Source organism: Parathielavia appendiculata (assembly GCF_033297405.1).
Source record: "Parathielavia appendiculata strain CBS 731.68 unplaced genomic scaffold N657scaffold_15, whole genome shotgun sequence".
Taxonomy (NCBI): Eukaryota; Fungi; Ascomycota; class Sordariomycetes; order Sordariales; family Chaetomiaceae; genus Parathielavia; species Parathielavia appendiculata.
In genome coordinates this window covers 72,140-96,472 of record NW_026944234.1, presented here as the reverse complement: position 1 = coordinate 96,472, position 24,333 = coordinate 72,140, and the positions used below count along the sequence as shown (strand labels likewise).

General features: G+C 55.5%; 8 protein-coding genes across 8 annotated transcripts; 6 read left to right on the top strand and 2 right to left on the bottom strand.

Annotated features, from left to right (window-relative positions):
* Window positions 1-243: 243 nt before the first annotated feature.
* On the bottom strand, window positions 244-1,370 carry N657DRAFT_579424 (uncharacterized protein; the record flags this gene model as incomplete). Its single annotated transcript, XM_062789386.1, has 4 exons — window positions 244-421; window positions 477-593; window positions 741-1,103; window positions 1,153-1,370. 4 exons carry the CDS (start codon window positions 1,368-1,370, stop codon window positions 244-246), a joined length of 876 nt encoding a protein of 291 aa, XP_062644383.1.
* Window positions 1,371-1,591: 221 nt separating this feature from the next.
* N657DRAFT_149012 (uncharacterized protein) lies at window positions 1,592-2,375 on the top strand. Its single transcript, XM_062785964.1, has one exon. It carries the CDS (start codon window positions 1,822-1,824, stop codon window positions 2,320-2,322), a length of 501 nt encoding a protein of 166 aa, XP_062644382.1. The 5' UTR covers window positions 1,592-1,821; the 3' UTR covers window positions 2,323-2,375.
* Window positions 2,376-2,864: 489 nt separating this feature from the next.
* N657DRAFT_579455 (globin-like protein) lies at window positions 2,865-4,142 on the top strand (the record flags this gene model as incomplete). The annotated part of the gene is made up of 1 exon (XM_062789390.1): window positions 2,865-4,142. One exon carries the CDS (start codon window positions 2,865-2,867, stop codon window positions 4,140-4,142), a length of 1,278 nt encoding a protein of 425 aa, XP_062644381.1.
* Window positions 4,143-6,576: 2,434 nt separating this feature from the next.
* On the top strand, window positions 6,577-14,337 carry N657DRAFT_692828 (ketoacyl-synt-domain-containing protein; the record flags this gene model as incomplete). Its single annotated transcript, XM_062797184.1, has 2 exons — window positions 6,577-6,732; window positions 6,789-14,337. The coding sequence occupies 2 exons, from the start codon at window positions 6,577-6,579 to the stop codon at window positions 14,151-14,153; spliced, it is 7,521 nt and encodes a 2,506-aa protein (XP_062644380.1). The 3' UTR covers window positions 14,154-14,337.
* A 1,033-nt stretch (window positions 14,338-15,370) lies between these two features.
* On the top strand, window positions 15,371-17,378 carry N657DRAFT_579280 (oxidoreductase-like protein; the record flags this gene model as incomplete). Its single annotated transcript, XM_062789373.1, has 2 exons — window positions 15,371-16,073; window positions 16,138-17,378. The coding sequence occupies 2 exons, from the start codon at window positions 15,371-15,373 to the stop codon at window positions 17,376-17,378; spliced, it is 1,944 nt and encodes a 647-aa protein (XP_062644379.1).
* An 851-nt stretch (window positions 17,379-18,229) lies between these two features.
* Window positions 18,230-19,342, top strand: N657DRAFT_559322 (glycoside hydrolase family 18 protein; the record flags this gene model as incomplete). The annotated part of the gene is made up of 1 exon (XM_062787970.1): window positions 18,230-19,342. A coding segment is annotated over one exon (1,113 nt), but the record flags the coding sequence as incomplete, so codon positions are not given.
* Window positions 19,343-19,951: 609 nt separating this feature from the next.
* N657DRAFT_537240 (uncharacterized protein) lies at window positions 19,952-20,119 on the bottom strand (the record flags this gene model as incomplete). The annotated part of the gene is made up of 1 exon (XM_062787791.1): window positions 19,952-20,119. A coding segment is annotated over one exon (168 nt), but the record flags the coding sequence as incomplete, so codon positions are not given.
* Window positions 20,120-20,390: 271 nt separating this feature from the next.
* On the top strand, window positions 20,391-21,158 carry N657DRAFT_701208 (uncharacterized protein). Its single transcript, XM_062797351.1, has one exon. It carries the CDS (start codon window positions 20,452-20,454, stop codon window positions 20,851-20,853), a length of 402 nt encoding a protein of 133 aa, XP_062644376.1. The 5' UTR covers window positions 20,391-20,451; the 3' UTR covers window positions 20,854-21,158.
* The last annotated feature ends 3,175 nt before the right edge of the window (window positions 21,159-24,333 follow it).

Here is a 24,333-nt window from a genome sequence, read left to right as displayed (position 1 = left end):
TCGCCCATGATCGCAGTCTACCAAGAGCTATCCTTGATCGCCTTGGGTAACCAGCTACCCAAGTCCACCCTTGATCGCCCGGCCCCCATGGCTACCGTGTGGGCCTCGTGCGCTTCCTGCAGTTCTGTCTTGTGCCCCACTGGGCCTGTACATATGGTTGGTTCGTGACACAATTGCTGTACCTCTACGCGAGGTGAAGGCGTAATGAGAATCACTTATTCACTCACTTATACCGAGCCAAGGTCATCGAAGCCTGGAACTGTCCCGACTAACCAAGGTAGAAGCGGATCTTTTCAGAGCCTGCATTAAAGTCCTCCTCTTTTTGATGTAAATGGTAGGACTGCAAGTGACGAAGCCGCTGCCGGGATGCCTTTGGAACACGTTGTAGTACTGCGTTAACCAATGAGTTGTGGTGTAGTCGCTGCGCGGCAAGGTTAGCGGATGAACTCGGTAATAATCGGAACACGGCAACTCACATCCAAGAGACCCTCACCAAAGCCTCGGCGTCCTGATCGACACCATCGCGCCAGAACGTGAATTCCTTGATGATGACGCCTGGCCTGAAATCGGCCTCCTGTATGGCCTGCAAAACGCTGTTGTTAAGCGTCGTGTCTACCACCAGCGTGCGGCCGTCAATCTTCATGATGCCGTCCTCGATGTACCTGGCGTCCTCTATCGAGGGTATCTGATAAGTAGTATGTGGAATGGCATTGCGGCTGCCTTGTGCCTGGGCGAGAAACCTCCCCAAGTCGCCCAGGAAGTGCTCTCTTCTTTCCTCTATCCTGTACGGAAGAGAGAGGAGCTGGACATCCGAGCTGCGTGCAGTCTTTCGTGTAAAGTGGACGATCTTGTCGATGCTCACACCGGCCTGCTTTAACTGTTGGTAGAACGAGGACGGGTCGGGATCCTGCTTGGCGTCACGGATATTGTAAAGAAACTTGCCGCTAGGCGACGTGCTGTCAAAGCCGTAGTACTGTAGCTCGGCTAGATGGACCCTTTGCAATATGTCGTGGTACTCGGACGTTTTTGCTGGTGGCGGCTCCCTTTTCCAAAATTTGGAGTGGAATGGCGGCCTTGGAAGCTGCTCCAAGATGTTGAAGATCCTAGGTTCAATCAGCTATGGTACCTATGGTCTGCGAAAAAAAGACATACTCTTTGTCATTGGCCTCGCGCCAATCCACGCCTCTCTGTTTGAGAATTTGGCGCGCCTTGTGGATATGCGGCGGCTCTTCCAAATCGTCATGCACCAAATATCTGACTCTCTTGACGATTTCGTCATGCTTCTGCTGCGGCCAGAAACCGTCAAGATCCCCGGGTCTGAGCGGCCGCGCCCCTGGAATGGGCGTGATGGTACCCTCTGATCGTGGCATCTGTGGAAGCGAGCTGACCTTGAGGATGCGGCCGCCGACCAAATCTAGCGCGTGATGATCAATGCCAACGACAGCGTTCAAGTGGTAAAAACCAGTAGTCTATAGCTAGATAGCTTTGGCCACGCGCTTGTCGACGATGTTGCAGCCCTCGATGCCTCGCAGAAGGAGATGGGGTTGATAATGTCTCAAGAGTAGGCCACTTCAACAAGGTGCTGTCGTCCGTCTCGTTCGTAGTGTGCGCACCCATCGGCCCCCTTTGTTCCTTCTTGACTTGGACACCCTGAGACAAAGAGGGATCCAAGACGACGTCCATTGTGACCAGGACGGTTGGTCGGTTGGTGCTGAACAAATGCGTCCGTCTGTGGCTGAGCCACAAAAGCTTGATGTTCCAGATCATTCGAGGGGCAAAATGGGGCACAAGGGTTAGGGCTCAGTATGCCGTGATCTCTCCATGGGGCAAAAGACTGGGCAGCCAAACAGGGATTGGAGGCCGCTAATTTGTCGTCAAACCATCCTGCTGTGGAAGATACCTGCCAGCAAAGGTAGGATAAGGTTAGAAGTGCATATCGCGGTAAACATGACGGTGAAAAATGGTATGGGGACGCAGAGGCACACTGGCAATACGGAATCTCTATGTGCAGGCGGGCGACCACCGAACGTAAATGCCTGGGACCGAACACGACCGTTGAGAAGTGTCACGTGCAGATCTCTAGGGAGCGAGTTCTTGGCGCGACCTGAAAGTGATGCTGCGCATCAAACGATATTCCCCGGTCAGCTGTTCGTCACTTGTGGACGGGAGTCACTAGAGTTCTGGATCGTGTTCATTTATGAAGTGCATTGCGTGGGATTGTTGGAACCTCGGACACCCAAAAAATCATCGCGAAATCCGGTTTGCGGGAGTTCCCGCCGCGGAGATGCCAGGCTTGGCCGAAATACCGTATTAAACGGCTGAGTCAGCCGATTTTTGTTACCAATTGTGAGCTGATCGGTCGTGACTGCCAGGTCAAGCCTGGACGTTCCCGATATTCTCCACGGCAAATTCTGGACGAACGGAGCAAACTCGGCCGATTGTGGACAACAAATGTTAGCATGCAGCACAACAACATACGGGAACCGTCGACGGTCCTCGGAGATGTGTATTTCTGTTTCTGCTTCGATCGTACGGCATGCTCGGTGGTCCCACGCGTCAGGCCGGTGCGACGGTGAGTGGAATCGAGCGATGAGATTCCCGTAGTGCGTCGACGGCGGCGTCAGTTGGTGATGGGCCTGGGTAGCACGATAAATAACACCCGTATCGAGTCTTCCGTGTCCCGCTGCAACATCACAGCATCAAAGCACTTCCCCACTTGTCCCGGCTCGGAAGCCACGTAGTACCGAGCAGTCTTGAAGAATCTGATTTGAAACCGGTTCATACCTTACTCACCGGGATCCCACCGCCAGAACTTGACCCTCATTCGTGCCCACAGCAGTACAACAGGGACCAGAACACTCGCGATGGCTGCTCTCCTTACCGAAAGCCAGATTGCCATCGTCAAGGCGACGGCGCCCGTGCTCAAGGAACATGGCGTCGCCATCACCACCGTCTTCTATGAGAACATGCTCCGGGAGAACCCCGAGCTCCACAACATCTTCAGCACCACCAGCCAGACGACTGGCCGGCAACCCCGCGCCCTCGCCGGCGCCGTGCTTGGTTATGCCACATACATCGACGATCTGCCCAAGCTGACGCACGCCGTCGAGCGCATCGCCCACAAGCACGTCTCCCTGCAGGTCGCCCCCGAGCAGTACGACATCGTCGGCAAGTACCTGATTCAGGCCATCGGCCAGGTCCTCGGTGACGCCGCCACCACAGATATTGTCGACGCGTGGAAGGCCGCCTACGGTGTGCTCGCCAAAGTCTTCATCAACCGCGAGGGTAAAATGTACAAGGCCAACGCGGCTGAGAACTGGGTCGGCTGGCGCAAGTTCAAGATTGTGCGCAAGGTGCCCGAGAGCAGCGTCATCACGAGCTTCTACCTGGCGCCCACCGACGGCGAGGTCCCGCTGCCCAAGTACTACCCCGGCCAGTACGTCAGCGTGCAGGTGCCCGTCCCCGAGCTGGGGTACCTTCAGAGCAGGCAGTATTCGCTCAGTGAAGGGCCGAAGGCCAAGGGCGAATACTACCGTATCAGCGTCAGGAGGGAAGACGCCGGCGAGACGGGTATCCCGGGCCTCATCTCCAACATGCTACACGCCCAGTACGCCGTCGGCGACGAGGTCGAGCTGTCGCACCCGCAGGGCGAGTTCTTCGTCGACCCCAGCGACACCTCCAAGGACGGCGTGCCGGCGGTGCTCATCTCGGCCGGCATCGGCGCCACCCCGCTCCAGGCCATCCTCGACAGCCTGACCACCGCGCCAGACGGCCAGCCGCCCGCCGTCAGGCGGCCCGTCTCGTGGATCCACGCGTCCCGGTCGCGCGCCATGCAGCCGTTTGCCGATGCCGTGCGGCAGATCTGCCGCGAGAATGAGAACGTCACGGCCAATGTGTTCCTGCACACCCTCGGCCCCAAAGACCGCGTCCGCGAGCACTACGAGTTTTGCGAGATGCGAATGGACCTTGCAAAGTTGGACAAGGAGCGGGACCTGTTCCTGCACGACGCCAGGGCCGAGTATTTCATTTGCGGCCCCGAGGCATTCATGCTGGACAAGCGAGCGGCGCTGATGGCGATGGGTGTCGACCAGAGTAGGATCTTCCTCGAGCTGTTCGCGACGGGTGATGTGGCTGCCGAGTAGATGTCAGTTGGGGGTTGGCCAGAGCTTACTGGACGGGAAAGAAAAAAAATGGATGACAGATAGCGGGAGGCGTTTGGATTCAGGGACTAGAGGATTCAGGGACGAGAGGAATGCTGAAATTATCTGTAGGATTGTGGTTCGGATATCTTAGAGGAATTGTAATATCTCTTCTCCGGACCTGCAAAAATTGCGACCATGGATGTTTATAAGAATGCGGTGCCATACTGGGCACGGCCTGGGGAGCGGCGCATGCTGAAAGGGTCCCTTCAGACACCTTAACACTACTGAGATTTGTTAGCATCAAGTTCAACGACCCCTCTCTGATCGCTGGGCCAAGGCGCCCGATGCCGCTATTGGAGCTCAACTCGCCTCGATCGTTGTGGCACAGCTTCATCTGTTTTCCCTTAGACCAGGTATGTTCCAAGAGGAATGACCGGGTGTTGAAGGCAAGATACTTCATGGAAAGGACTACGAAGTATCCGTGTCCGTCCGTCTTCCGCAGCCACCTGGTCATCAACCCCTAAATGCCCTTTCTCACTCTTCCGGGATAGAGAATCTAGGATCGATTTTCTCTCAATGTTGGTCTCTCAGTGTTGCACGTTTAAGTACGGAGTACGGCACTGTTCAGCTAGTTAAGTCTTGGCGTTCAGGGGCTCCGAACGTCACCCGGCAACAGCCATCAACATCAACATCAACACTCAGCCCCGAGATCAGATGCCAAGGGATATTGCGAAGCGATATACGGGTGCTCGCCCATGTCCGAGCCATTCTCGTGTTATTTACTGTATAACACAGGAAATGATGAACATGACTGATAGATAGAATCGCAACGTTGTCGGGAGAGCCCCTCTTCACCTATACGTCGGCAAAGTGGCAGCCAAAGAGCTCTGATGTGTTCTTGGTTATTGGATGTTCTTCCTTCAGGTTCCCACTCCATGCTGTGAAGTTTCTGAGAACAGGGGAGAAAAAACTATCGTCGAGGAATGACTCGGGGTGTAATCGGTAGAGACACAAGAGAGCTGCATTCTGTCGAAGCAGGCGGAGCAAAGAGCCGGGCTAGAGGTTTGCAGAGAAAGACTTCAACACATTTCTTATCTTCACTCATTCTTTGCAACGGACTTTGACTTGAGGTTACACGGGCGTGTCATACAAGGTGCTACACGACTTACCTGTGTCTTAGCCGCATGAAATGTTTACAGGACTTCGAAGTCCGGATGAGCTTCACCAAACCACAACAAGCGGCCGATATGTGCTCTGGTGATGCTCCTTTATTGCGATTAGCGTAATTTGGTGGTTGATTGAGAATGCAACTAGAGTCCACAATACCTGAACACGGAAGGGAAGATGCGCGAATATCTACCTACTTATCCTTAATCGAAACATCTGATTGTCTGTCATTAAAATGATACATTAACCTCGACGTTTACCTAAGTGTTCGCGTCCTCAGATAAACTCTACCGTGTAAGCCTTGGCGCTCAGTACGAGAAAACTGTTCCGGTACTCTACCTTCGTAACTGACCTGTTCTCTACCTTTAGATTGCTCATCACGGAGTACTTTAGCCTGCCAGCACCTTAAGGCTTGCCCCAATAACGCGAACTGTTAACTTGACTCTGGAAGAGTGAACTATGAGGAAGGCACGGCAAGCGAAATGAAGATCTCTCAAGCGCTGTGGCAGGCGGATAGCGGCGGGCAACGTCCTAGAACCACATATCTGGGACTACTTTTGTAACCATATTCCTATAGAACCAGACCGTTGTTGCGATGCCTTCGCACTGGAACTAAAAATCATGCGGGGGGCTATTCTGGGTGGAAAAGAATGGACAAGAAAGAAGCGCGTCAATAACACCAGGCTGGGTTGATGACGCGCTGCGGCCTTCACGGATGAGCGGCTTTTCTTGACTCTGGTTCTTCCTGAATGGTCGCCTAGCCGGCGTCCGTGAGCAGGCGTGTGGTCCACCACAGTCCTACAGACTGTGCGGCGCTTTCATCGACCTGAATTTGCGGAGCCCATCTTTGTGACGAATTGCCTAGTCCCCAGGCTGTGAAGGGCATTTCATCCTTTCTTGCCCGTCAATCTCATCTGTTCGGGGACAGTTTGTGATCACGGAGCTCACCAACGTGCCCTAACAGCCCTAATTCGCCTTTCCTTTCCTCTCCTCCTCGATCTCAATCTCTGACCCACACATCATCTCACAACACCGATTTTCTCTGACTGTTGCCATCATCAACCAATTGTTGCAACATCAGTTTTGCGTTTGGTCGATATTGTCTCCCGTCTTCAGCGTTCTTCAGCGTCCGTCTGCATTACGCGTTCATTGTCATCATTGTCATCAAACGGCATCTCAGCTACTCATCCCTTAATTGCATCTCCTTGTCGCAGTTCACCGCTGTTCCGCGGCGTTTGCACCGGTTCATCCGGCATTCGACCGAACCATGTCATACAAGACTCCCATCTCTGAGCCCATCGCGGTCATCGGAGCGAGCTGTCGATTTGCCGGCGGTATCACGACGCCGTCACGCTTGTGGGAGCTCCTCGAGAAACCGGTCGACCTGAGTCGTGAAGTTCCTGCTGAGAGGTTCAACATCAAGGTCAGCAAAGACAAGTCTGCTTCATCACCGCGCGCATCACTGTTGATCATGTTCAGGCATTCTATCACCCGGACGGAGAACACCATGGGACAACCAACTCTCCAAAGGCGTATTTCATCGACCAAGATCATCGCGTCTTTGACGCAAGCTTCTTCAACATCTCGCCCAAAGAGGCTGAGGCCATTGATCCTCAGCAGCGCATGATGCTCGAGGTCGTGTACGAGGCCCTCGAGTCTGCCGGGTACACTCTTCAGCGGTACGCCGGCGAGAGGGTCGCCGTTTTTGCCGGTCTCATGACTGGCGACTACGACACCCTCTCACAGCGCGACGAGCTTGACACCAGCCAGTACTACGCCACTGGCAACGCGCGCTCGATTCTGTCAAATCGCATCTCGTACTTCTTCAACTTCAATGGCCCATCCATGACCATCGATACCGCGTGTTCATCCAGCCTGGTGGCACTGCATCAAGCCGTCTTGAGCCTGCGATCTGGAGAATGCGGCATGGCCTGCGTCGCTGGTGCCAATCTCATCCTTACTCCGGAGCAGTTCGTTGTCGAGTCGAGCTTGCACATGCTCAGCCCCACTGGCCACTGCCGCATGTGGGATGCTGGCGCTGACGGCTACGCCCGCGGCGAAGGTATCGCCGCCATATTCATCAAGCCCTTGAGCCAGGCTCTCGCCGACGGAGACCGCATTGAGGCCATCATTCGCGAGACTGGTGTCAATTCGGACGGTCGTTCCCGCGGAATTACGATGCCTAACTGGAAGGCTCAGTCCCAGCTGATTCAAGACACGTACCAGCGCGCAGGTCTGGACCCCAATGCTCCCGAAGATCGTTGCCAGTATTTCGAAGCACACGGCACCGGCACCAGTGCCGGCGATCCCAACGAAGCCCGCGCAATCGAGGACGCCTTCTTCGGCCGTGACAAGGATTCTACGACCACTCCCTCGGACAACAAACTGGTTGTCGGCTCCGTCAAGACCATCATCGGCCACACCGAAGGCGCCGCTGGTTTGGCTGGTCTTCTGAAGGTGATTGAGAGCATGCGCCATTCCACGGTTCCCCCAAACCTTCATCTGGAGCATCTCAATCCTCAGGTTCAGAAGTACTACAGCCACCTGTTTGTCCCTACCTCGCCTGTTGATTGGCCAAACGTCCCGGCCGGCCAGCCAAAGCGTGGCAGTGTCAACTCGTTCGGTTTTGGAGGCACCAATGCTCATGCCATTGTCGAGCAGTATGTCCCGGAGATTCACAACGCTCTTGCCAAGGTCTTCCGCCCGGGCCTCGAGGTGCCCATGCCGATCCGTCCGATTGACCACGCGAACAAGTCTCCAATTTGCTTGCCGCTTGTTCTTTCGGCCCCTTCTCAGAAGGCCTTGACCGTCATCGTCAAGAAGTATCGCGATTATCTCAGCCAAGGCTCTGTGGCCAGCGCAGAGGGAGTGGCCTGGCACGCTTACGGTCGGCGGACAGCTTTTCCATTCCGCCTTGCTGTCTCCAGCCTCTCGGTTTCCGGTCTTGTTGCCAAACTCAACTCGCTCATCGCCAAATCCGAGAATTCGTCGACAGCCGCCATTGGCACCCGCGCTCGGCCCAAGTACGAGAAACCTAAGATCCTCGGCGTCTTCACTGGCCAGGGCGCTCAGTGGGCGACGATGTCTCGCGGCCTGATGCTTTCTAGCAGGGTATATGCCAACACCATTCGGTCACTCGACGAAATCCTTCGAACTTGCCCTGATCCGCCTACTTGGTCATTGGAGCAGGAAATCATGGCCGACGACGGGCTCTCCAGGGTGCAGACGGCCTCTGTCTCGCAGCCCCTTTGCACTGCCGTTCAGCTTGCTCTGATCGAGCTTCTTCGCCATCTCGGGATTGCTTTCCACACGGTTATCGGCCACTCTTCCGGCGAAATTGCTGCGGCATATGCGGCTTTCAAAATTTCCCTTCGCGACGCCATCTTGATCTCCCATTATCGCGGGCTGGGTGTGCACATAGCTTGCAGTGCCAACGGCGCCAAGGGCGGAATGCTTGCAGCTAACTTGACCAAGGCAGATGCCACCGAGTTCTGTGCACAGAAGCAGTACTTTGATCGCTTGTGGATTGCCGCGAGCAACGCACCGCGCAGCGTCACGCTCTCCGGAGACCTCGACGCTGTGAAGCAGGCATGCGAGGACCTAGCCAAGCAGCAGAAGTTTGCCCGGCTCTTGTTCGTCGATACGGCCTACCATTCCCCGCACATGGAGGGCTCCTCGGTCAAGTACCTCCAGACTCTGGAGGCTTGCGCCATTGCCCCTGCGAAGGGTAACGGAACCAACTGGGTCTCCAGCGTATACGGCGCAGGCGAGCCTACGGACGCCGAACTTGCTGCCGCGTATTGGAAGGACAACATGGTCAAACCAGTTCTGTTCTACGAAGCAGTTACCACCGCCTTGGAGACTCATGGTGCATTCGACTGCGCCATTGAGATTGGACCCCACGCTGCACTTAAAGGCCCTGTTGCCCAGATCATGAAGGAGAAAAACATCCCGGCGTTCCCCTACTACGGCCTGCTCGACCGCAAGCTGGACGATCGCGAGGCTTTTGCAAACTTTCTGGGCTGGATGTGGACTGAGTTTGGATCATCCTTGCCCCAGATACGTCATTTTGTCGCCGGCTCTCTGCAGCCTGAGCTTGTCAATACACGGCTCTGCGATGCGCCAACCTACCCGTGGGACCACTCTCAGCTGTTTTACCGGGAATCGCGCATCTCTCGCCAGTACCACTTCAAGACTGACAAGCCGCATGAACTTCTCGGCGTCCGGACCCGCGATGACAACAAGCATCAGCTGCGGTGGCGGAACATCCTCAAGTTTGAGAAGCTTCCCTGGGTCAAGCATCACAGCTTCCAGGGTCAGGCTTTGCTTCCCGCGTCCGCTTACCTCGTCATGACTCTGGATGCTGCGCGAGTTGCACTGGCGGGCCGCCATGCTTCGGTTGTTGAGCTCCGCGATCTGAGGTTTCCCAGCGGCGTCATCCTCGAGCCCCATACGCCGGGCGTTGAGGTTCTGTTCAATTTAACCATTGAGCAAGAGACAAAGAGCACAATCGATGCATCTTTTACCCTGACATCCACCATGGCGGACGGCAGCACCAACATGAAGAAGAACTTCAGCGGACGCCTTACCGTCGTGCTGGAGGAGCCATCTGCCAGCGCTCTGCCGCATCGGCCCAAGGAGCGGGCTGAGGCCTTGCACGCCAGCCCCGAAGCTTTCTATGAAATGATGGCCGGCACTGGACTGGTGTACACTTCCCCGTTCAAAGCGTTGCAAACTGTCGAGAGGCGGTACAACTTTTCCTCTGGCACGCTGCACAAGTACCATCCCGAGGACACCACAGCACTGTCCATCAGCCCTGCCACACTGGATGGATGTTTGCAAACTGCCTTCCTCACTATCTCTTCTCCGGGCGACAAGGCGATCTGGACTTCTTTCCTTCCCCTGGGAATTGACTGTGTCCGGTTCAACCTAGCCATCTGCGACATCAAGGACCGCGACCAAGACCAACTTGCTGTCGACGCATACATGACCAGGGAGACGCCCATTACCTCGCAGACCGCTGCATCTTTCACCGCGGACATTGAGATCTTCAATCCGGTTGGCGAGATGGAGATCCAGGTGCAAGGCCTCACTGTCGGGTCGTTCAGTTCGACAAAGCCCGAAGACGACCACGAGCTGTACTTGACGACCAAATTTGACATTGATCCGGACGACGAGATTGTCTCTGCTGATACCACTGAGACTGTGTACGCAACAAACCCGATGCTCCTTGAGAGCTGTGAACGGGTCGCATCGTTCTACGCCCGCGATGCATCTATCTGCCGTCACCGGCCTGCGTCTTCGAGCCTGACAGAGCTGCCAGCATTGTACACTTCATGGCCGAACGAGACGGAGAAAACTTTGGACGCATTTATCCGCGAATCTCCGTACTTTTTGGCTCTCGACTTCATCCGCGAGCTCGGGAAGAACCTTCCGGACGTGCTCACAGGCATACTTCCCGCTGTTATCGATGAGGCGCATCAACTTGTTGGATTCCAGCGACATGTCTCCCGCGTTGTCCGCCAAATTGCCCACAAATACCCGCGCATGAACGTCTTGGGACTAACGGATCCCGAGTTGGGGCTGACCGAGCACGTTCTTGAGGGCTTGCAGGATGCCTTTGTGCTCTACCGGGTCGGCTATGAGCCCGAGAAGAATTTGGGCAGCCGTATCCAGGCCAGCGACTCACTCCGAAACAAGATCATGGTGGACAAGGTCGATTTGACCACTCCTGGAGTGGAGAAGGGTCTGTCATATGACCTTGTGCTCCTTGCCACTTCGGTCATTGAGTCGCAGAAGACCGCGATTGTTCTCCAGACCATCAAGCGCATGATGCGGCCGGGCGGCTTCCTGATGCTGGTTGATGTTTCCCGGACCCCGCTGAAACATCGCATTCGACGCTGCGCCGGCGTTGTTTCGAGCGGAAGCAACCTTCCCTCGCCGCCAGATTGGCCAGATGTGCTCGACCAGTGCGGGTTTGACTGCCCGATGAAGAACGGCCGTCAGTACTATCCTTCAGGTTTCTCACTGATCATTTGCCAAGCCGACTCCCCCGAGAAGCGCATCTTGCTGCATCCTCTCGCCATTTCGCATCCGCCTCAACTGGTCAACCGCCTACTGGTTGTCGGAGGGAAGCAGATGTGGACTTCGCTCATCGCATCGGGCGTCTCCTCTGATCTTGCTTCGCACTGCGGAGCTGTCGAGACTGTGCCGACTCTTGAATCCCTCAACCCCGGCAACCTGGGCTGGTTCAATGCTGTCATCTTCCTGAATGACATCGACGAGCCGGTTCTGGCGAACATGACAAAGGAGCGGATGGGCGTTCTTCGGGCCCTCTTCAGGCCTGAGATGATGATCCTTTGGGTCACGCACAATTCTCGGTTCTACAACCCCGATCATGCGGCTTCGTTTGGCTTCGCTCGCACCCTGGCGGCCGAGACCCCGGGTTTGGTGCTGCAGATGCTCGATCTTGACACGCTTTACACTGCCCTTGCAGTGGGCACCATCAGCGAGACCTTTGCCCGGCTGGCGACGGATACATTGATCGAGCCCGACATGGAAAACAAGCCGCTCTGGATCAACGAGCGTGAGGTTCACATCGAGAATGGTCATCGTCTTATTCCGCGTGTTTTGCCCTGGAAGGATGGCAATGCCCGCGTCAACGCTCCTCGTCGGGTGGTGTCCAACACTGTCAACACCCTGGAGAATGTTGTCCAGATCGTTCACACCCAATCGGAGAACCGATTTGATGTCAGGAAGATTGAGGCTTTGGCTGAGTTACCAGATCGGGTAACGATTCAGGTGGAATACAGCACTGCAGTGGCAGTGAACGTGGGAACAACATCCTATCACATTTGCTTGGGACACGACTCAGACACTGGGATGACGCAAGTGGCCTATTCGGAGTCGAATGCGTCGTACATCGCCGTCTCGCTCCTGACCGTGGGCAGCATCAAGAACAAGGCCTTAAACAAGCCGGCCTTTCTCGCGCTTGTGTCTCGATACCTCGCGGCTCTCGAACTGATCAAGGCGGCGCATGGTCAACCGATCCTCATTGTGGGCGCAGACAAGATGTTTTACGAGTGTCTTAACAATAACGGCACTACCCCGATTCGTGCTGTGTCGACTGATGCAGCTCAGTGCGCCATCACCCCTGGGATGACCTACTTGCATCCCAGTGCGCCGCTGCGGCACGTGAAGGCGCTGTACCCACCGGAAGGCGCCTGGATCATTGACATGCTCCCGGAGACGAGCAAGCTCTCCCAGATGCTTGTCCAGAGCCTGCCAAGTAACTGCAGGTACACGACGTACTCCTCGGTCAGCAATAGTGAGACTACTACCTCTTTCGACGCCTCTTTCAAACGGGCTGTTCACCTCGCGCTCTTCAAGTCAGCGTCCTGGGAACACGACATCGAACCACCCATGGTCACGGTTCCCGATCTTCTTCGGTCCGTCTCGCTTAAACAGGCGTTTCAGATTGTCGACTGGAAGGCCGAGCGCTCGGTGTCGCAAATCGTCAAGCCGCTCGTCGGTACTCAGCTGCTCGACGCGGCCAAGACCTACGTCCTGGTCGGCCTGACCCGCGACTTCGGGCAGAGCTTATGCACTCTCTTCGTCCAGCAAGGTGCTCGCCACATTGTGCTCTGCAGCCGGAACCCGCCCAAGACTCAGCCGAAGTGGCAGACCGAGATGCTCTCCCACGGGATCACTGTCCGCTTCGAGGCACTCGACGTGACCATTATGGAGCAGGTGGTGGCTTTCAAGTCCAAGCTTGCTGACATCCTCCCGCCCGTGGGCGGCGTCGTCAACGGCGCCATGGTGCTCGAGGACCGCGTCTTCTCGCAGATGTCGCTCGACACCCTGCAGCGCGTCATGAAGCCCAAGACGGTCGGGTCGCGCAACCTCGATATTGTCTTTGACAGCCCTGACATGGACTTCTTTATCATGACCTCGTCGTTCGCGGCCATTGGCGGCCACGCCGGCCAGTCAAACTACGCGGCGGCCAACATGTACATGAACGGCCTTGCCGCCTGGCGCCGCCAGCGCGGTCTTCCCGGTTCGGTCCTGAACATTGGCGTCATCTACGGTCTTGGTTTCCTGCATCGCGAGAAGGGCGACTTGTACGAAGGCCTCGAGCGCGAGGGCTACCCGCCCATTTCAGAGCGCGACATCCACCACATGTTTGTCGAGGCTATCGCGGCCGGCAAGCCAACGCCTGACCAGATCTACGACATCACGACCGGTCTGCGGCGGTTCGCGGCCAACGACCCCAAGCTTGCCTGGCAACATGATCCTCGCTTCTCGCATTTCACAACGCGCGCCGAGGAAACCGAGGCCGGCGATGTCAGGGGTGGCGAGCAGAAGCAGAGCCTCAAGCAGCTGATGGATGCGGCCGCTACCAAGGAGCAGCTTGTCGAGGTGCTTGTGGAGGGATTCGTCGACCGCCTGCAGAGCCAGCTGCAGTTGTCCGAGGGCAGTGTGACGGGGGAGCATACCATTGTCGAGCTCGGCGTGGACTCGCTTGCGGCAGTCGAGATCCGGTCGTGGGCCTGGAAGTCGCTGGGCCAGGACGTTGCTGTCATGAAGATCCTGGGTGGCGCAACCATTCTGAAGTTGTGCACTGAGATCGCGGCGACTATTTTGGAGTCTCGCAAGAAGGCGGGCGATTCGGCGAATGATTCGCAGGACGGTGGCAAGAAGGCGACGTCGACGCTCAGCACTCTGGTTCAGCCATCGGCTTCAGTTGGTGTTACTGAGGTGACCAACTGGAAGGGTACCACGGATGGCAGCGAGGCGGTTGTGTTGTCGCCGGTTTTGGACACGAAGGGTATGAAGCAGGTGTAGATGTTGGTTGACTTTGAGGCTTTATGGCTTGGAGTTGGTGGTTGACTTTGAGGTCTTCTTGGCTAAGAGTTGGTGGACTTCGAGGTCTCTTGGCTAAGAGTTGACTTGGTGTTTGTGGGGCGGGGGTAATGGTATGGAGAAGTACTGGCGTAAATTGACTGGATGGAGATTCTGATGCCGCGGGATATGAGCGAGTTGTTGTGTTTATCGTGATATTCGACGGGAAGGGAGGGAGGATATTCGCGAGATCTTACTTTCTTCATGCCCGCAAGGATGCAGGCTGGGCATGTAATCGAGGCACTTGGCTTAAAGCCAGTGCTATACATATTCGCGACTCCACGATCAGGAGATAGTACTGGTTGTTGAGAATGATGGTCACTGTAATGCTGATGGCCCGATAATGTCTGTGGTGGTGTGTGCCAGTACTGTGCTTAATTTCCGGGGTTCCGAAATCGCAAATATTGTCTTACACAACACCTCTCTGCATGCAACGTCGGGTGCAGGCTGTCACACTCGGGAGACCAAATAAGGTGTCATTATGCAGGCAATTACTGATCATCTTGGTGATCAGAGATCTCAATTCCCAATCGTTGGAGGCAATCAACCACAGAAGTGGCTTGCTGGTTCATTCACTCCGCTTGAAGACTTCAAGCCTAGATCGACTCCCAGCGTCATCAACACTGGCCTTTTCCAGCTACCGAATGTCTGTTCCATGGTCTGCTCTGTGAACGAGGATATCACCACTTTGAATCCGAAGTTGCAGTTTCGAGTGGCACCCAACGGTTGACTCGGAGGCGATGATGGATGCGGACGAATGGGGTTTAACCGGAGGCGTGTCTGGATAGCCCCAAGGTTCGAGTCCGTGGGGTGCGAATACCCGGCAGGACTGCACCATCCATCAGGTTGCACTGGCATGGGAACAGCCGCAGTGTCGATCCGACAAAGGGCAGGGAAACCTGATTACATCCTAGGTTCAGAACGGGAAGGAGCTGTCATATTGTGTCACCACGCACATGGTCGAGTTAAAACCTCTATTGCCCCGCTCCTTTCTCCCTAACCTCCATCACTCACATCTGGAGCAAGTTTATCACTGGCACCCCACTGCCTCCTTCTTATTCCTGGCGGTTGCTAACTGATCATGAACTAACAGCCCCGCCATTTCAACCATTTCAACTTCTTCCTCAAACCCTATTCAAGTTCCCGTCAAACTCCCCATCATGTCTTCCATTCCAGAGTCCGTCGTCCCAGGCTCCGTCAACCTGCCGCCTGCGCCCTGGCCCCCGGCCGCCGTCACCCCAACCGAAGCTATCGACGCTGGCGCCGTTGCTGAACACATCGTCGCCTCCCTCAATGACGCGCTCTCCAAGAGAGACCACGCCGCGGTCGCAGACCTGTTCCTCCCCGACCCCGGAAATTACAACGTTAACAACAGCTTAGCGACGGGCTACTGGCGCGACCACCTTGTCCTCTCGTGGCGGCTGCGCACACTGAAGGGACCTGCCAAGATCTGCGCTTTTCTCGATGAGCGCTCTCAGGTGCCTCCTTCCTATTGCCAGAGCGTTGGCCCGGATTGGTTGACATTTGAGGTGGACGAGTCGAGCGGGTTTCGAAGACCGCAAGTCACGGATTTCCGCCCGGCGGGAGGTGTGACGGGTGTGGGGTTCTTTGTAAAGGTTGAGAATGGTGCGTTTGGTGGGGTGGGGAGGGGCGTTGTCCGGGCGGTGGAGGAGAGGGAGGGGGTGTGGAAGATTTGGACTCTGTTTACCACGCTGGAGGGGGTGAAGGGCATGGACGAGAGGACGGGGTTGAGAAGGGAGATCGGGGTGGAGCATAGGGTTGTGGAGGGGAGGACGAACTGGACTGAGAGGAGGCGGGCGGAAAGGGAGTTCGAAGAAGGAAGTCCGGAGGTGTTGGTCATTGGTAAGTAACGTTACTGTTTGCATGAAGGTTTGGGAAGCATGATCGCTGACACATAACGGTTCAGGGGCTGGACAGGCAGGCTTGTCTGCCGCTGCGCGACTCAAAATGCTGGGCATCTCGACCCTGGTCACCGACAAGAACAAGGCTGTCGGCGACAACTGGCGAAAGCGGTATCCCCAGCTTGTACTGCACGACCCGGTCTGGTATGACCATTTGCCGTACATTCCGTTTCCTGAGTCTTGGCCCGTGTTCACACCCAAGGACAAGCTGGCGGATTGGCTCGAGTCTTACGTCAAGGCGTTGGACCTCAACGTGTGGACAGGATCGGAGATGACAGCGTGTTTCTGGGACAAGGAGCACAAGCGCTGGACAGTGGATATTCGTCGCATCCAAGGCGAAGGCCATGCAGAGATCAGGACCATGTACCCGAAGCATATCATCATCGCCACAGGGCACGCCGGCAAGCCCTACATGCCTTCAATTCCCGGGATTGACTCCTTTCAAGGCGGCTCCTATTGGCACTCGGCCAATTTTCCGGGCGCCAAAGAGAATGGCAGGGGCAAAAAGGCGGTCGTCATTGGGGCGTGCAACTCCAGCATGGACATCTGTCAGGACTACGTGGAAAAAGGCTACGACGTGACGGTTGTGCAGCGCTCCTCCACTCTTGTCATTTCGAGCGACAATATCCGGAAAGTCTCCCTTGGCGTGCTTTATGAAGAGGGCGGACCGCCAGTTGAAGATAGCGACATTGCCGTCTGGGGCTGGCCTAGCGAGCTGCTCAAGTCGCTGCAAGTCGACCTCACATCGATCACAGAAGAGCGGGACAACGAGATGATTCATCAGTTGAACAGGGCAGGGTTCAAGACTGACAGTGGACCCTCTGGCGGAGGCATTTTTGCCAAGTACCTGCAGAGAGGAGGAGGCTATTACATCGATGTCGGCGGCGCCAAGTTGATTATTGACGGCAAAGTCAAGGTCAAGCATGGCCAAGAGGTGGTGGAAGTTCTGCCGAGGGGTCTAAAGTTCACGGACGGGAGTGTACTGGAGGCAGATGAGATTGTTTTCGCCACGGGGTACGAGAACATGCGGACGATGGCCGAGGTCCTCTTGGAACAGGAGCTTACGGATAAGGTCGGGGGCATCTGGGGCTGGGATCAAGAGGGCGAGATGAGGACCATCTGGACCAGCAGTGGGCATCCGGGACTCTGGTTCCACGGCGGTAATCTAGCCTTTTGCAGGTATTACTCGAGATTGGTGGCACTGCAGATCCTGGCAAAACTGAAGGGCTTGGAACGGCAGGCTTAAGAGGGAGACAGTTGTGGCCCATTATTATTGAGGATGCCAAACTGCCAATTTGAGCTACACAAACCTGTTGGAACCTGCAGGGCGACGACCGCTGTGATATGCGCTGGAAGAAGCTATTCCCAGTCAAAGCAGTGGATTGAATTTTTTAAGGTGGTAAAAGTGATTGATTGACCATGCTGTTGATGGGCATGGGAGAGGACTAAGTATGTAAGGAAGAGGGGTTGCGGTGCTGGCACCAATCAACCACCGAGGTCCGTTGAATGCAGCCATCAAGGCGGCTTCGTTCCGACAAAACCTCCTTAGGCCGAGTTGGAGCCACCTCGCAGTATTGGCATTGTTCAGGGGGGGCTTGGCATTCATGGGCATCACTCTAAGGACTTGCTCCGTGTTTGTTCACTTGCTTTCAACCTTTACAAGGCACACAACGTTCCTATGGGATGATGTTCAAGGGACTTTGGTGAATCATATTTGCCAGTGATATTGTGCAATGAATGGGTGAGTGAGCTGGAGCTGGCTGAGTGCACCAATCCAGGCCAGCATGGGTACAAGGTGCCTTCCCTTTTTCCGCTTTCACTCTGATGTGGGCTTCAAAGCCTTGCTTCCTGGAAACGTGCTCCGAGGGAGCAACTGCTCCCATCGGGGAACGGGATTGTTGACAATTGCCAGCCACGCCTTCTCTTTGGATCCCATTGGTCGCCCTCGGAGGATCGCTCGCTTGTTCGAGCTGGATCGAGCCTCAGTCAGGTAAACACTCCTATACACTTTTCATTCGTCCTCTTGAATCAGTGTTCTCACATGATTCACATCGTTATTTCGGACTGACCATGAAGCTGTTGGTTTCGCTCTTTGCCGCCCTGTTCTCGGCTCCGGTATCCTCGGACCCGTTCCCGAGGCAGCGTGCGCAAACCGACCCCCCACTGCCCCGGCTGATCCTCTACTACCAAACAACCCACGACTCCATTGGGCGCCCCATCTCTATGCTCCCGCTCATCAATAAGCAGCGCATTGCCCTCACCCACCTCATTGTCGGCGCCTTCCACGTCAATGCCAACAACACGATCCATCTCAATGACTTCCCGCCTCACCATCCCATCTTCCACACTCTCTGGAAGGAGACCCGAGTCCTGCAATCCGCTGGCATCAAGATCTTTGCCATAGTAGGCGGCGCAGCCCCAGGCTCCTTCACCCCCTCCACCCTCGACGCCCCAGACACCCCCACCTTCGAATCATCCTACGCCCTCCTCCGCAAGGTCCTCACGGCCCACAAGCTCGACGGCATCGACATCGACGTGGAGGAGCCCATGACCCAGCGCGGCATTACCCGCCTGATCAACCGGCTGCACGCCGACTTTGGCGGCCGCAACTTCACCATCACCCTCGCCCCCGTCGCCACAGCCCTCTTGCCGGCGGGAGGGGCATGGGGCAACCTCAGCGGGTTCGACTACGCGGCGCTCGACCGACAGGTGGGACGCATGATTGGGTGGTACAATGCGCAGTTCTACAACGGGTTTGGGACCATGGCGACGACGGCACTGTTTGATCGCATTGTCGGCGACGGCGGGTGGGATCCGAGGCGGATTGTCGTGGGCCAGCTGACGAGTCCGGAAAATGGCGGTGGGTTTGTGGGACATGAGCGGTTGGAGAACACGGTCAGGGTGTTGAAGGGGAAGTACGGAAAGATTGGGGGCGTGGTCGGATGGGAATATTTCAACGGGGTGCCGGGCGGGTTGCGGCGGCCGTGGGAGTGGGCTGAGGTCATGACCGGGATCTTGAGGCCTGGTCGGAGACCGGTGTTGAAGATTACGAGGGAGATGGCGCAGAACTTGAATGAAGCGTGGGTGGAGAGCGCGGCGGCGGCGGGCGTTGGTGGTGAGATGTGTGGGTTGGTAACTGCAGAGAGATGGACTTACTGCGATGGGACAACCACGTTGGTGCCAAACGTCGACTACTTGGGTATGGTCAACGGGTGATAGCATTGGACGGACTGCCTATTAGTTTGAACATCATTAGTGCTAAGCCTGTGTTTCGTCTGCCCTTTCTGCGCCCTCTTGCTGCGAGGTCCCCTGAAGCTAAGAGCCTTGTGACACAGGTGTCACCGTGACGTGCGTCCTGTCGTGGTTCACTATGAACTCAGCCTGAGCATATCCATGATGATAAACCAACGTGCTGCCTTCATTGGGGACCGGATTCTGCTGTAGCATGTTGTCGTCGTCGTTGTTGTTGTTTGCCATTAGCGTCCCAGGGTCGGAGCGTGCCAAGCAAGTTTTCTGATGTTCACGTAAGCCTGAGGAGCCTCTAAACTTCTTCTCGCAGGCGATGCACGTCTGAAGGTTCAGATGCTTGAGAGCTCGGAGCACTGTTCGGCCATGAACCTGCCAGTATGTCAGCCTCTACTACGAGTAAGACAGGTGAGAACATGCCTCAACATCGATGCCAGCGGCTGCAGGCAGCCCAGCCCAGGAAACGGTCCGCCCGTCGAACCCATTGGTATCAATGAACCTCTCGATCTGGGCAACCATATTGGGGGTGAGCTTTCTCTTGCGGCCTCGGGTTTCCTTTGAATGGTGTGCACGGGCCTCTTGATCTCGAGGTTGTTTGAGAATCCTCCAGCCGGTGCATTTGCTGACCCCGTGGAATCTGAAGACATCGTTGTGGCTATATCTAATGCCTTGGCTGTCGAGGAAATCGCAAGTCCCCTGAATGCGGGCTTTTTGCGTGGACGTTGCATGCATTGAGGTATTACCCATTGTGAAGATAGATGGGCCTTGCCGACTCTTACTGCGTTAGATCCGTGCAAAATGGGAAAGGCGAAGGTTGTGTGTTGCCGTTTGTTTGGCTATGATAATGTCGTCTGTCGTGGGGGTGCACAAAACCGGTTTTGTGGTAACTAAATACTGTACCAATCAAAACATCAGGGAGATCACGCAGGAAGCCTGAGGGTGCCGGGCTCCATCATGACAAAAAAATAGATCCACTGAAAGCTGATTCTAGGTGGCCCCACCTCAACACCAAGCCCACGTCCCATTTCTACATTGCCAAACCACCATTCTGTCAACTGTTTCCAACAGCCACAATGGGTTATCCGCATTGTACGACTCCAAAGAAGGCCAAGGTCGAGGGCGCGGTTGAGTTCCTTGAGGCCAATAAAATCCCGCACTTTAAAAGCGATGTTTTCAAGCAATTTGGAGTCACCCATCCAACTGGCTGGCGTTATCTGCGCGAGGCCGAAAGTTACGGCAGTCGTACCTACCATTCTGCTTTTCCGGACCGCCGAGGCCGTAAATCGAAGACTTCAGACCGAGATCTAGCAACGATAGAATGCTTCATTGAGTCTAACGACTTCGATGGACGTACTGTGCCTTACGCCGCCCTCCCTGCCGCTGCTGGGCTCGACCTCGATGTTTCTGCGCGAACCGTACGCCGAGCCGTCGGCTCCCTCGACTTCCGCTTCTACGTGGCATACCAGAAGCACTAGGCCTCGCAGCGCCTAAAAGAACGCCAGGCAGAGTATAGCCGCGTTATGCTAGAAAAGAAAAAGAAGACTGGCGGCACATCAGATTCTCCGATGAATGCCATTTTGGCTGGGGTCCCGAGGGTAGAATCTACGTCCTTCGAAGACCGTAAGAGCGCTGTTGCCCTGACTGTCTTGTTGAGCGTAGAACTCCCGATGAAAAAGACCTCAAACGTGTACACTGTTGGGCAGCCGTTGGATACGACTTCAAGTCGCCACTCGTATGGTATGACAGTGGGAACGACTACGGGAAGATGACCTTGCAGCAAGACTGGAAACAACGCAACGCCCTGCAACGCGCGTTGGGCCAACGCAGAGCAAAGCAATGCAACGCGACCGAAAAAAAGCTCAAATCAACGCAACGCGCACAACTGCGTTGCGTTGGCGCGTTGACAAAAAAAGTTCACTTTTTAAAGCTCTTTAGAGCGCTCTAGGGATTGGAATAGCCGAAATTAAGGCGGATTTGGGCTCTTTACTGGATTTGGAGTTGATACTCGGCCTCAGAGTCATAGGTAACGGGCATGGCTTCGGCACCGGAAAAATGGCCCACCCGGTAAAATGGGGTCTAGCAATGCCTGCCCGTTGACCAGAACACTGCAAATATTGGCCCTTTTGTAACCGCCTTGCCACTGCTTGACGCCCCTAATATCAAGGTAATAACGTATTGCTTGTCATTATGTTGTAACTCTGCTAACTAATTATATGCCAGTTGCTTACCTGCGACGGCCGACAAATCGCTCACCGGCCCCGAACCAGATATACTGTCTGTTGCCACGGCTGGCATTCGCAAAGTCATTGCGTTCCACGAGCCACGAACGCTTACCGAACCAGCCGCTGCTCTGGCGGACGTCGACATCCAAGATTTACCTGCAGATTTAAGGCAGTTGCCTACTCTCAAGTCTGGCAATCGTCGCTTTATTCTAGAGCGGTTTCTTGCCAGAAAGAATACGAGGACTTCTTGAATCGCCGACCACGGCACCTATCTTGTGGAGATAGACGTCAAGGTTCCCGAACGCAAGATCATCGCGCACTACTGGTGTTGCAATCGGTGCCAGAAGCTCTACAACGCCAAGGCCACTACGACAACTATCAAGCATCTCAACCAATTCCATCGTCAGTTCGAACTTGGCGAGCACTCCGAGCCACCGCCCAAGAGAGCTAGGAGTGTGTTGGACTTACAAAGAGAGGCTGCGATAGGAAACAAAATGCCCATTTCTCGTTCGGTTGCTGTTCAATTCAAGAAGGAGCTCGTCGACTGGATAGTCACTGGCAACATCCCATTCTCTGGTATCGAACACCCATCTTTTCGGAACATCCTGTTGTTGCTGGATCCCATTGCCACTCAGAAGCTACTGCCCCAGTCTAGGAATATTATCAAGTCGTGGGTTCAGGAGAGATACGACCAGGAGGCCCGCCTGTTGAAGCAACAATTAGTCAACACCCAATATCAAACCCATCTCTCCTTCGATATTTGGACCTCACCAAACTCCTATGCATTATTGGCCATCATCGCCCATTTTCTCGACAGTTTATATCCCCAAGGGTGACCACCTAGTGCACTTGAATCCAACCCGCCTGTCACAACCAGACTCGTCAATGTACACCAAACGGTACGACCGAAACTCGGACAGAGTATAGAGGTAGAGGTCGCGCAGCTCTGCACTTCGTTCTTGTGCAACGCGACGTGCGGTTTTCTTGGACCAACCCGCCTCCCTCAAGGCCCTGCTAATGCTGTAGGTTGTCACTAAGATGTCGAATTCCTCCCAGAGGAACACGACCATCTCGTCCTGGTACATGGGCGGCAAACGGAAGGGGTACTTGGTAACCGTGACCTCCAAGGTTGCAGTATCCGTTTCCTGGAGATAACGCTTGCGCATCTTCCCGGTGACCAATGCAATGACCTCCAGCAGATGACTTGGACAGGCGAAGGGGATGCAAGCTGGCAGCACTCTATTGTAAACGCCTGCTACAAAGCCACGGCCATTTTTCACCTCCCCTCCACATTTTGCCTTCTCATCACCACCATGAAAACCCTTCTCCCATTCCTCCATCCACTTCCTCAGCCACCGCTAACCATCATGCTCCGCGAAACAGAGTTGCGATCGACTCCAAGCTTATGTCCCTAATCGGGCACCTTTCTCTTCGTGCCGGCTCGCCTCCCCAGGATACTGGACAACCCTCTGCCGAGCTCCGGAAACTCCAAGAGGACGCCTATGCCACAAGATCCCCATTCGGCTCGATCGCGTCGTCTCTCTCCCTGTTCGAGATCGCAGGCCGCGTGAACGATGCTCCCCTGCGGTCTTATTTCCGCCTAGGCCGTCGGCCAAAGTGGGTATTTGAAGTCGAGCCTCAAAGTCGGACCGCTGCGGCACGCCGACACTGTCGACATCAGTCGCGCTCAGCGGCGAATAGTCGGACGAGCTGGTCACGGTCGGCGCACCCCAAAGACCCGCTTCATGTCGTCCGGCACAAGGTCGCTCCCGCCACAGGGACTCAGCCACCATTCGAACGCTCCGGAAATTGGCGAGACTGAGTGCGAGCGACGGGAAACGGCGGTCTTAGGGGAACCTGCAGACTGTAAGGAAGATTTGCCGGCCCACCGCAGACTCGACTCAGCCAGGCGTTGCTAGCGCGGTGGCCTCTCAGGCCGTGCCACTGGAGGGCAGGGTGCTGCTGCGGCAACAACAGGGGATAAGAACGTATGAAGAAGACAGAGCGCAGGAAGGTCTTGATATAGAGCTCGCAGTCTGATACCCTTTCTTTCGAAGGCTAAGAGGCCTTCCCACTCTGTATTTGCAGGATCGCACACTGATCGTTTCCTTGATTGTCGATATGGGTTTTTCACCCGGCCCACGGGCGCGGTTTTCCTGTATAGTAAGTTGTTGAAGGTCCGGCACGCCCTAGGGCATAACGGTGTAGGAATAACAATATTATACCGCGATGCGCGGATGGGCCCCTCGGAAATCATGGGATCACGGGCTACTCGATCCACCAGATCAAGTACGCGCTCAAGAAGAAGTTCCCCACCGTTGGGCTCCGGACGGGAAGGCTACGGAAGGGAGAGAGGAGAATGGCGGCGGAGAGGGAACAGGGCAGGCACAGACGGGGGACCCGGAGGTCACAGATGTCGAGTGGTGAGTTGATTTGTGTGCTCGAATGAGAAGACAGGAACTTGCCGGGGCTGCGACCCTTAGGGTGCTGATTGTTGGTCACAGGGAGCACCTGAGAAAGTTGAAACCAACGAGCCTGTACTATCACCTCCAGCCCAAGAGGGCTTGCAGGTTGCGCACATTCATCCTAAATATTATTATTCCTACACCGCTGTGCCCTAGGGCGTGCCGGACCTTCAACAACTTACTATACAGGAAAACCGCGCCCGTGGGCCGGGTGAAAAACCCATATCGACAATCAAGGAAACGATCAGTGTGCGATCCTGCAAATACA

What these genes read in the sequence shown, in the direction of transcription:
- N657DRAFT_701208 (XM_062797351.1), top strand. Translation starts at nt 20,452, where the DNA reads ATGGGTTATCCGCATTGTACGACTCCAAAGAAGGCCAAGGTCGAGGGC.
- N657DRAFT_149012 (XM_062785964.1), top strand. Translation starts at nt 1,822, where the DNA reads ATGGGGCAAAAGACTGGGCAGCCAAACAGGGATTGGAGGCCGCTAATT.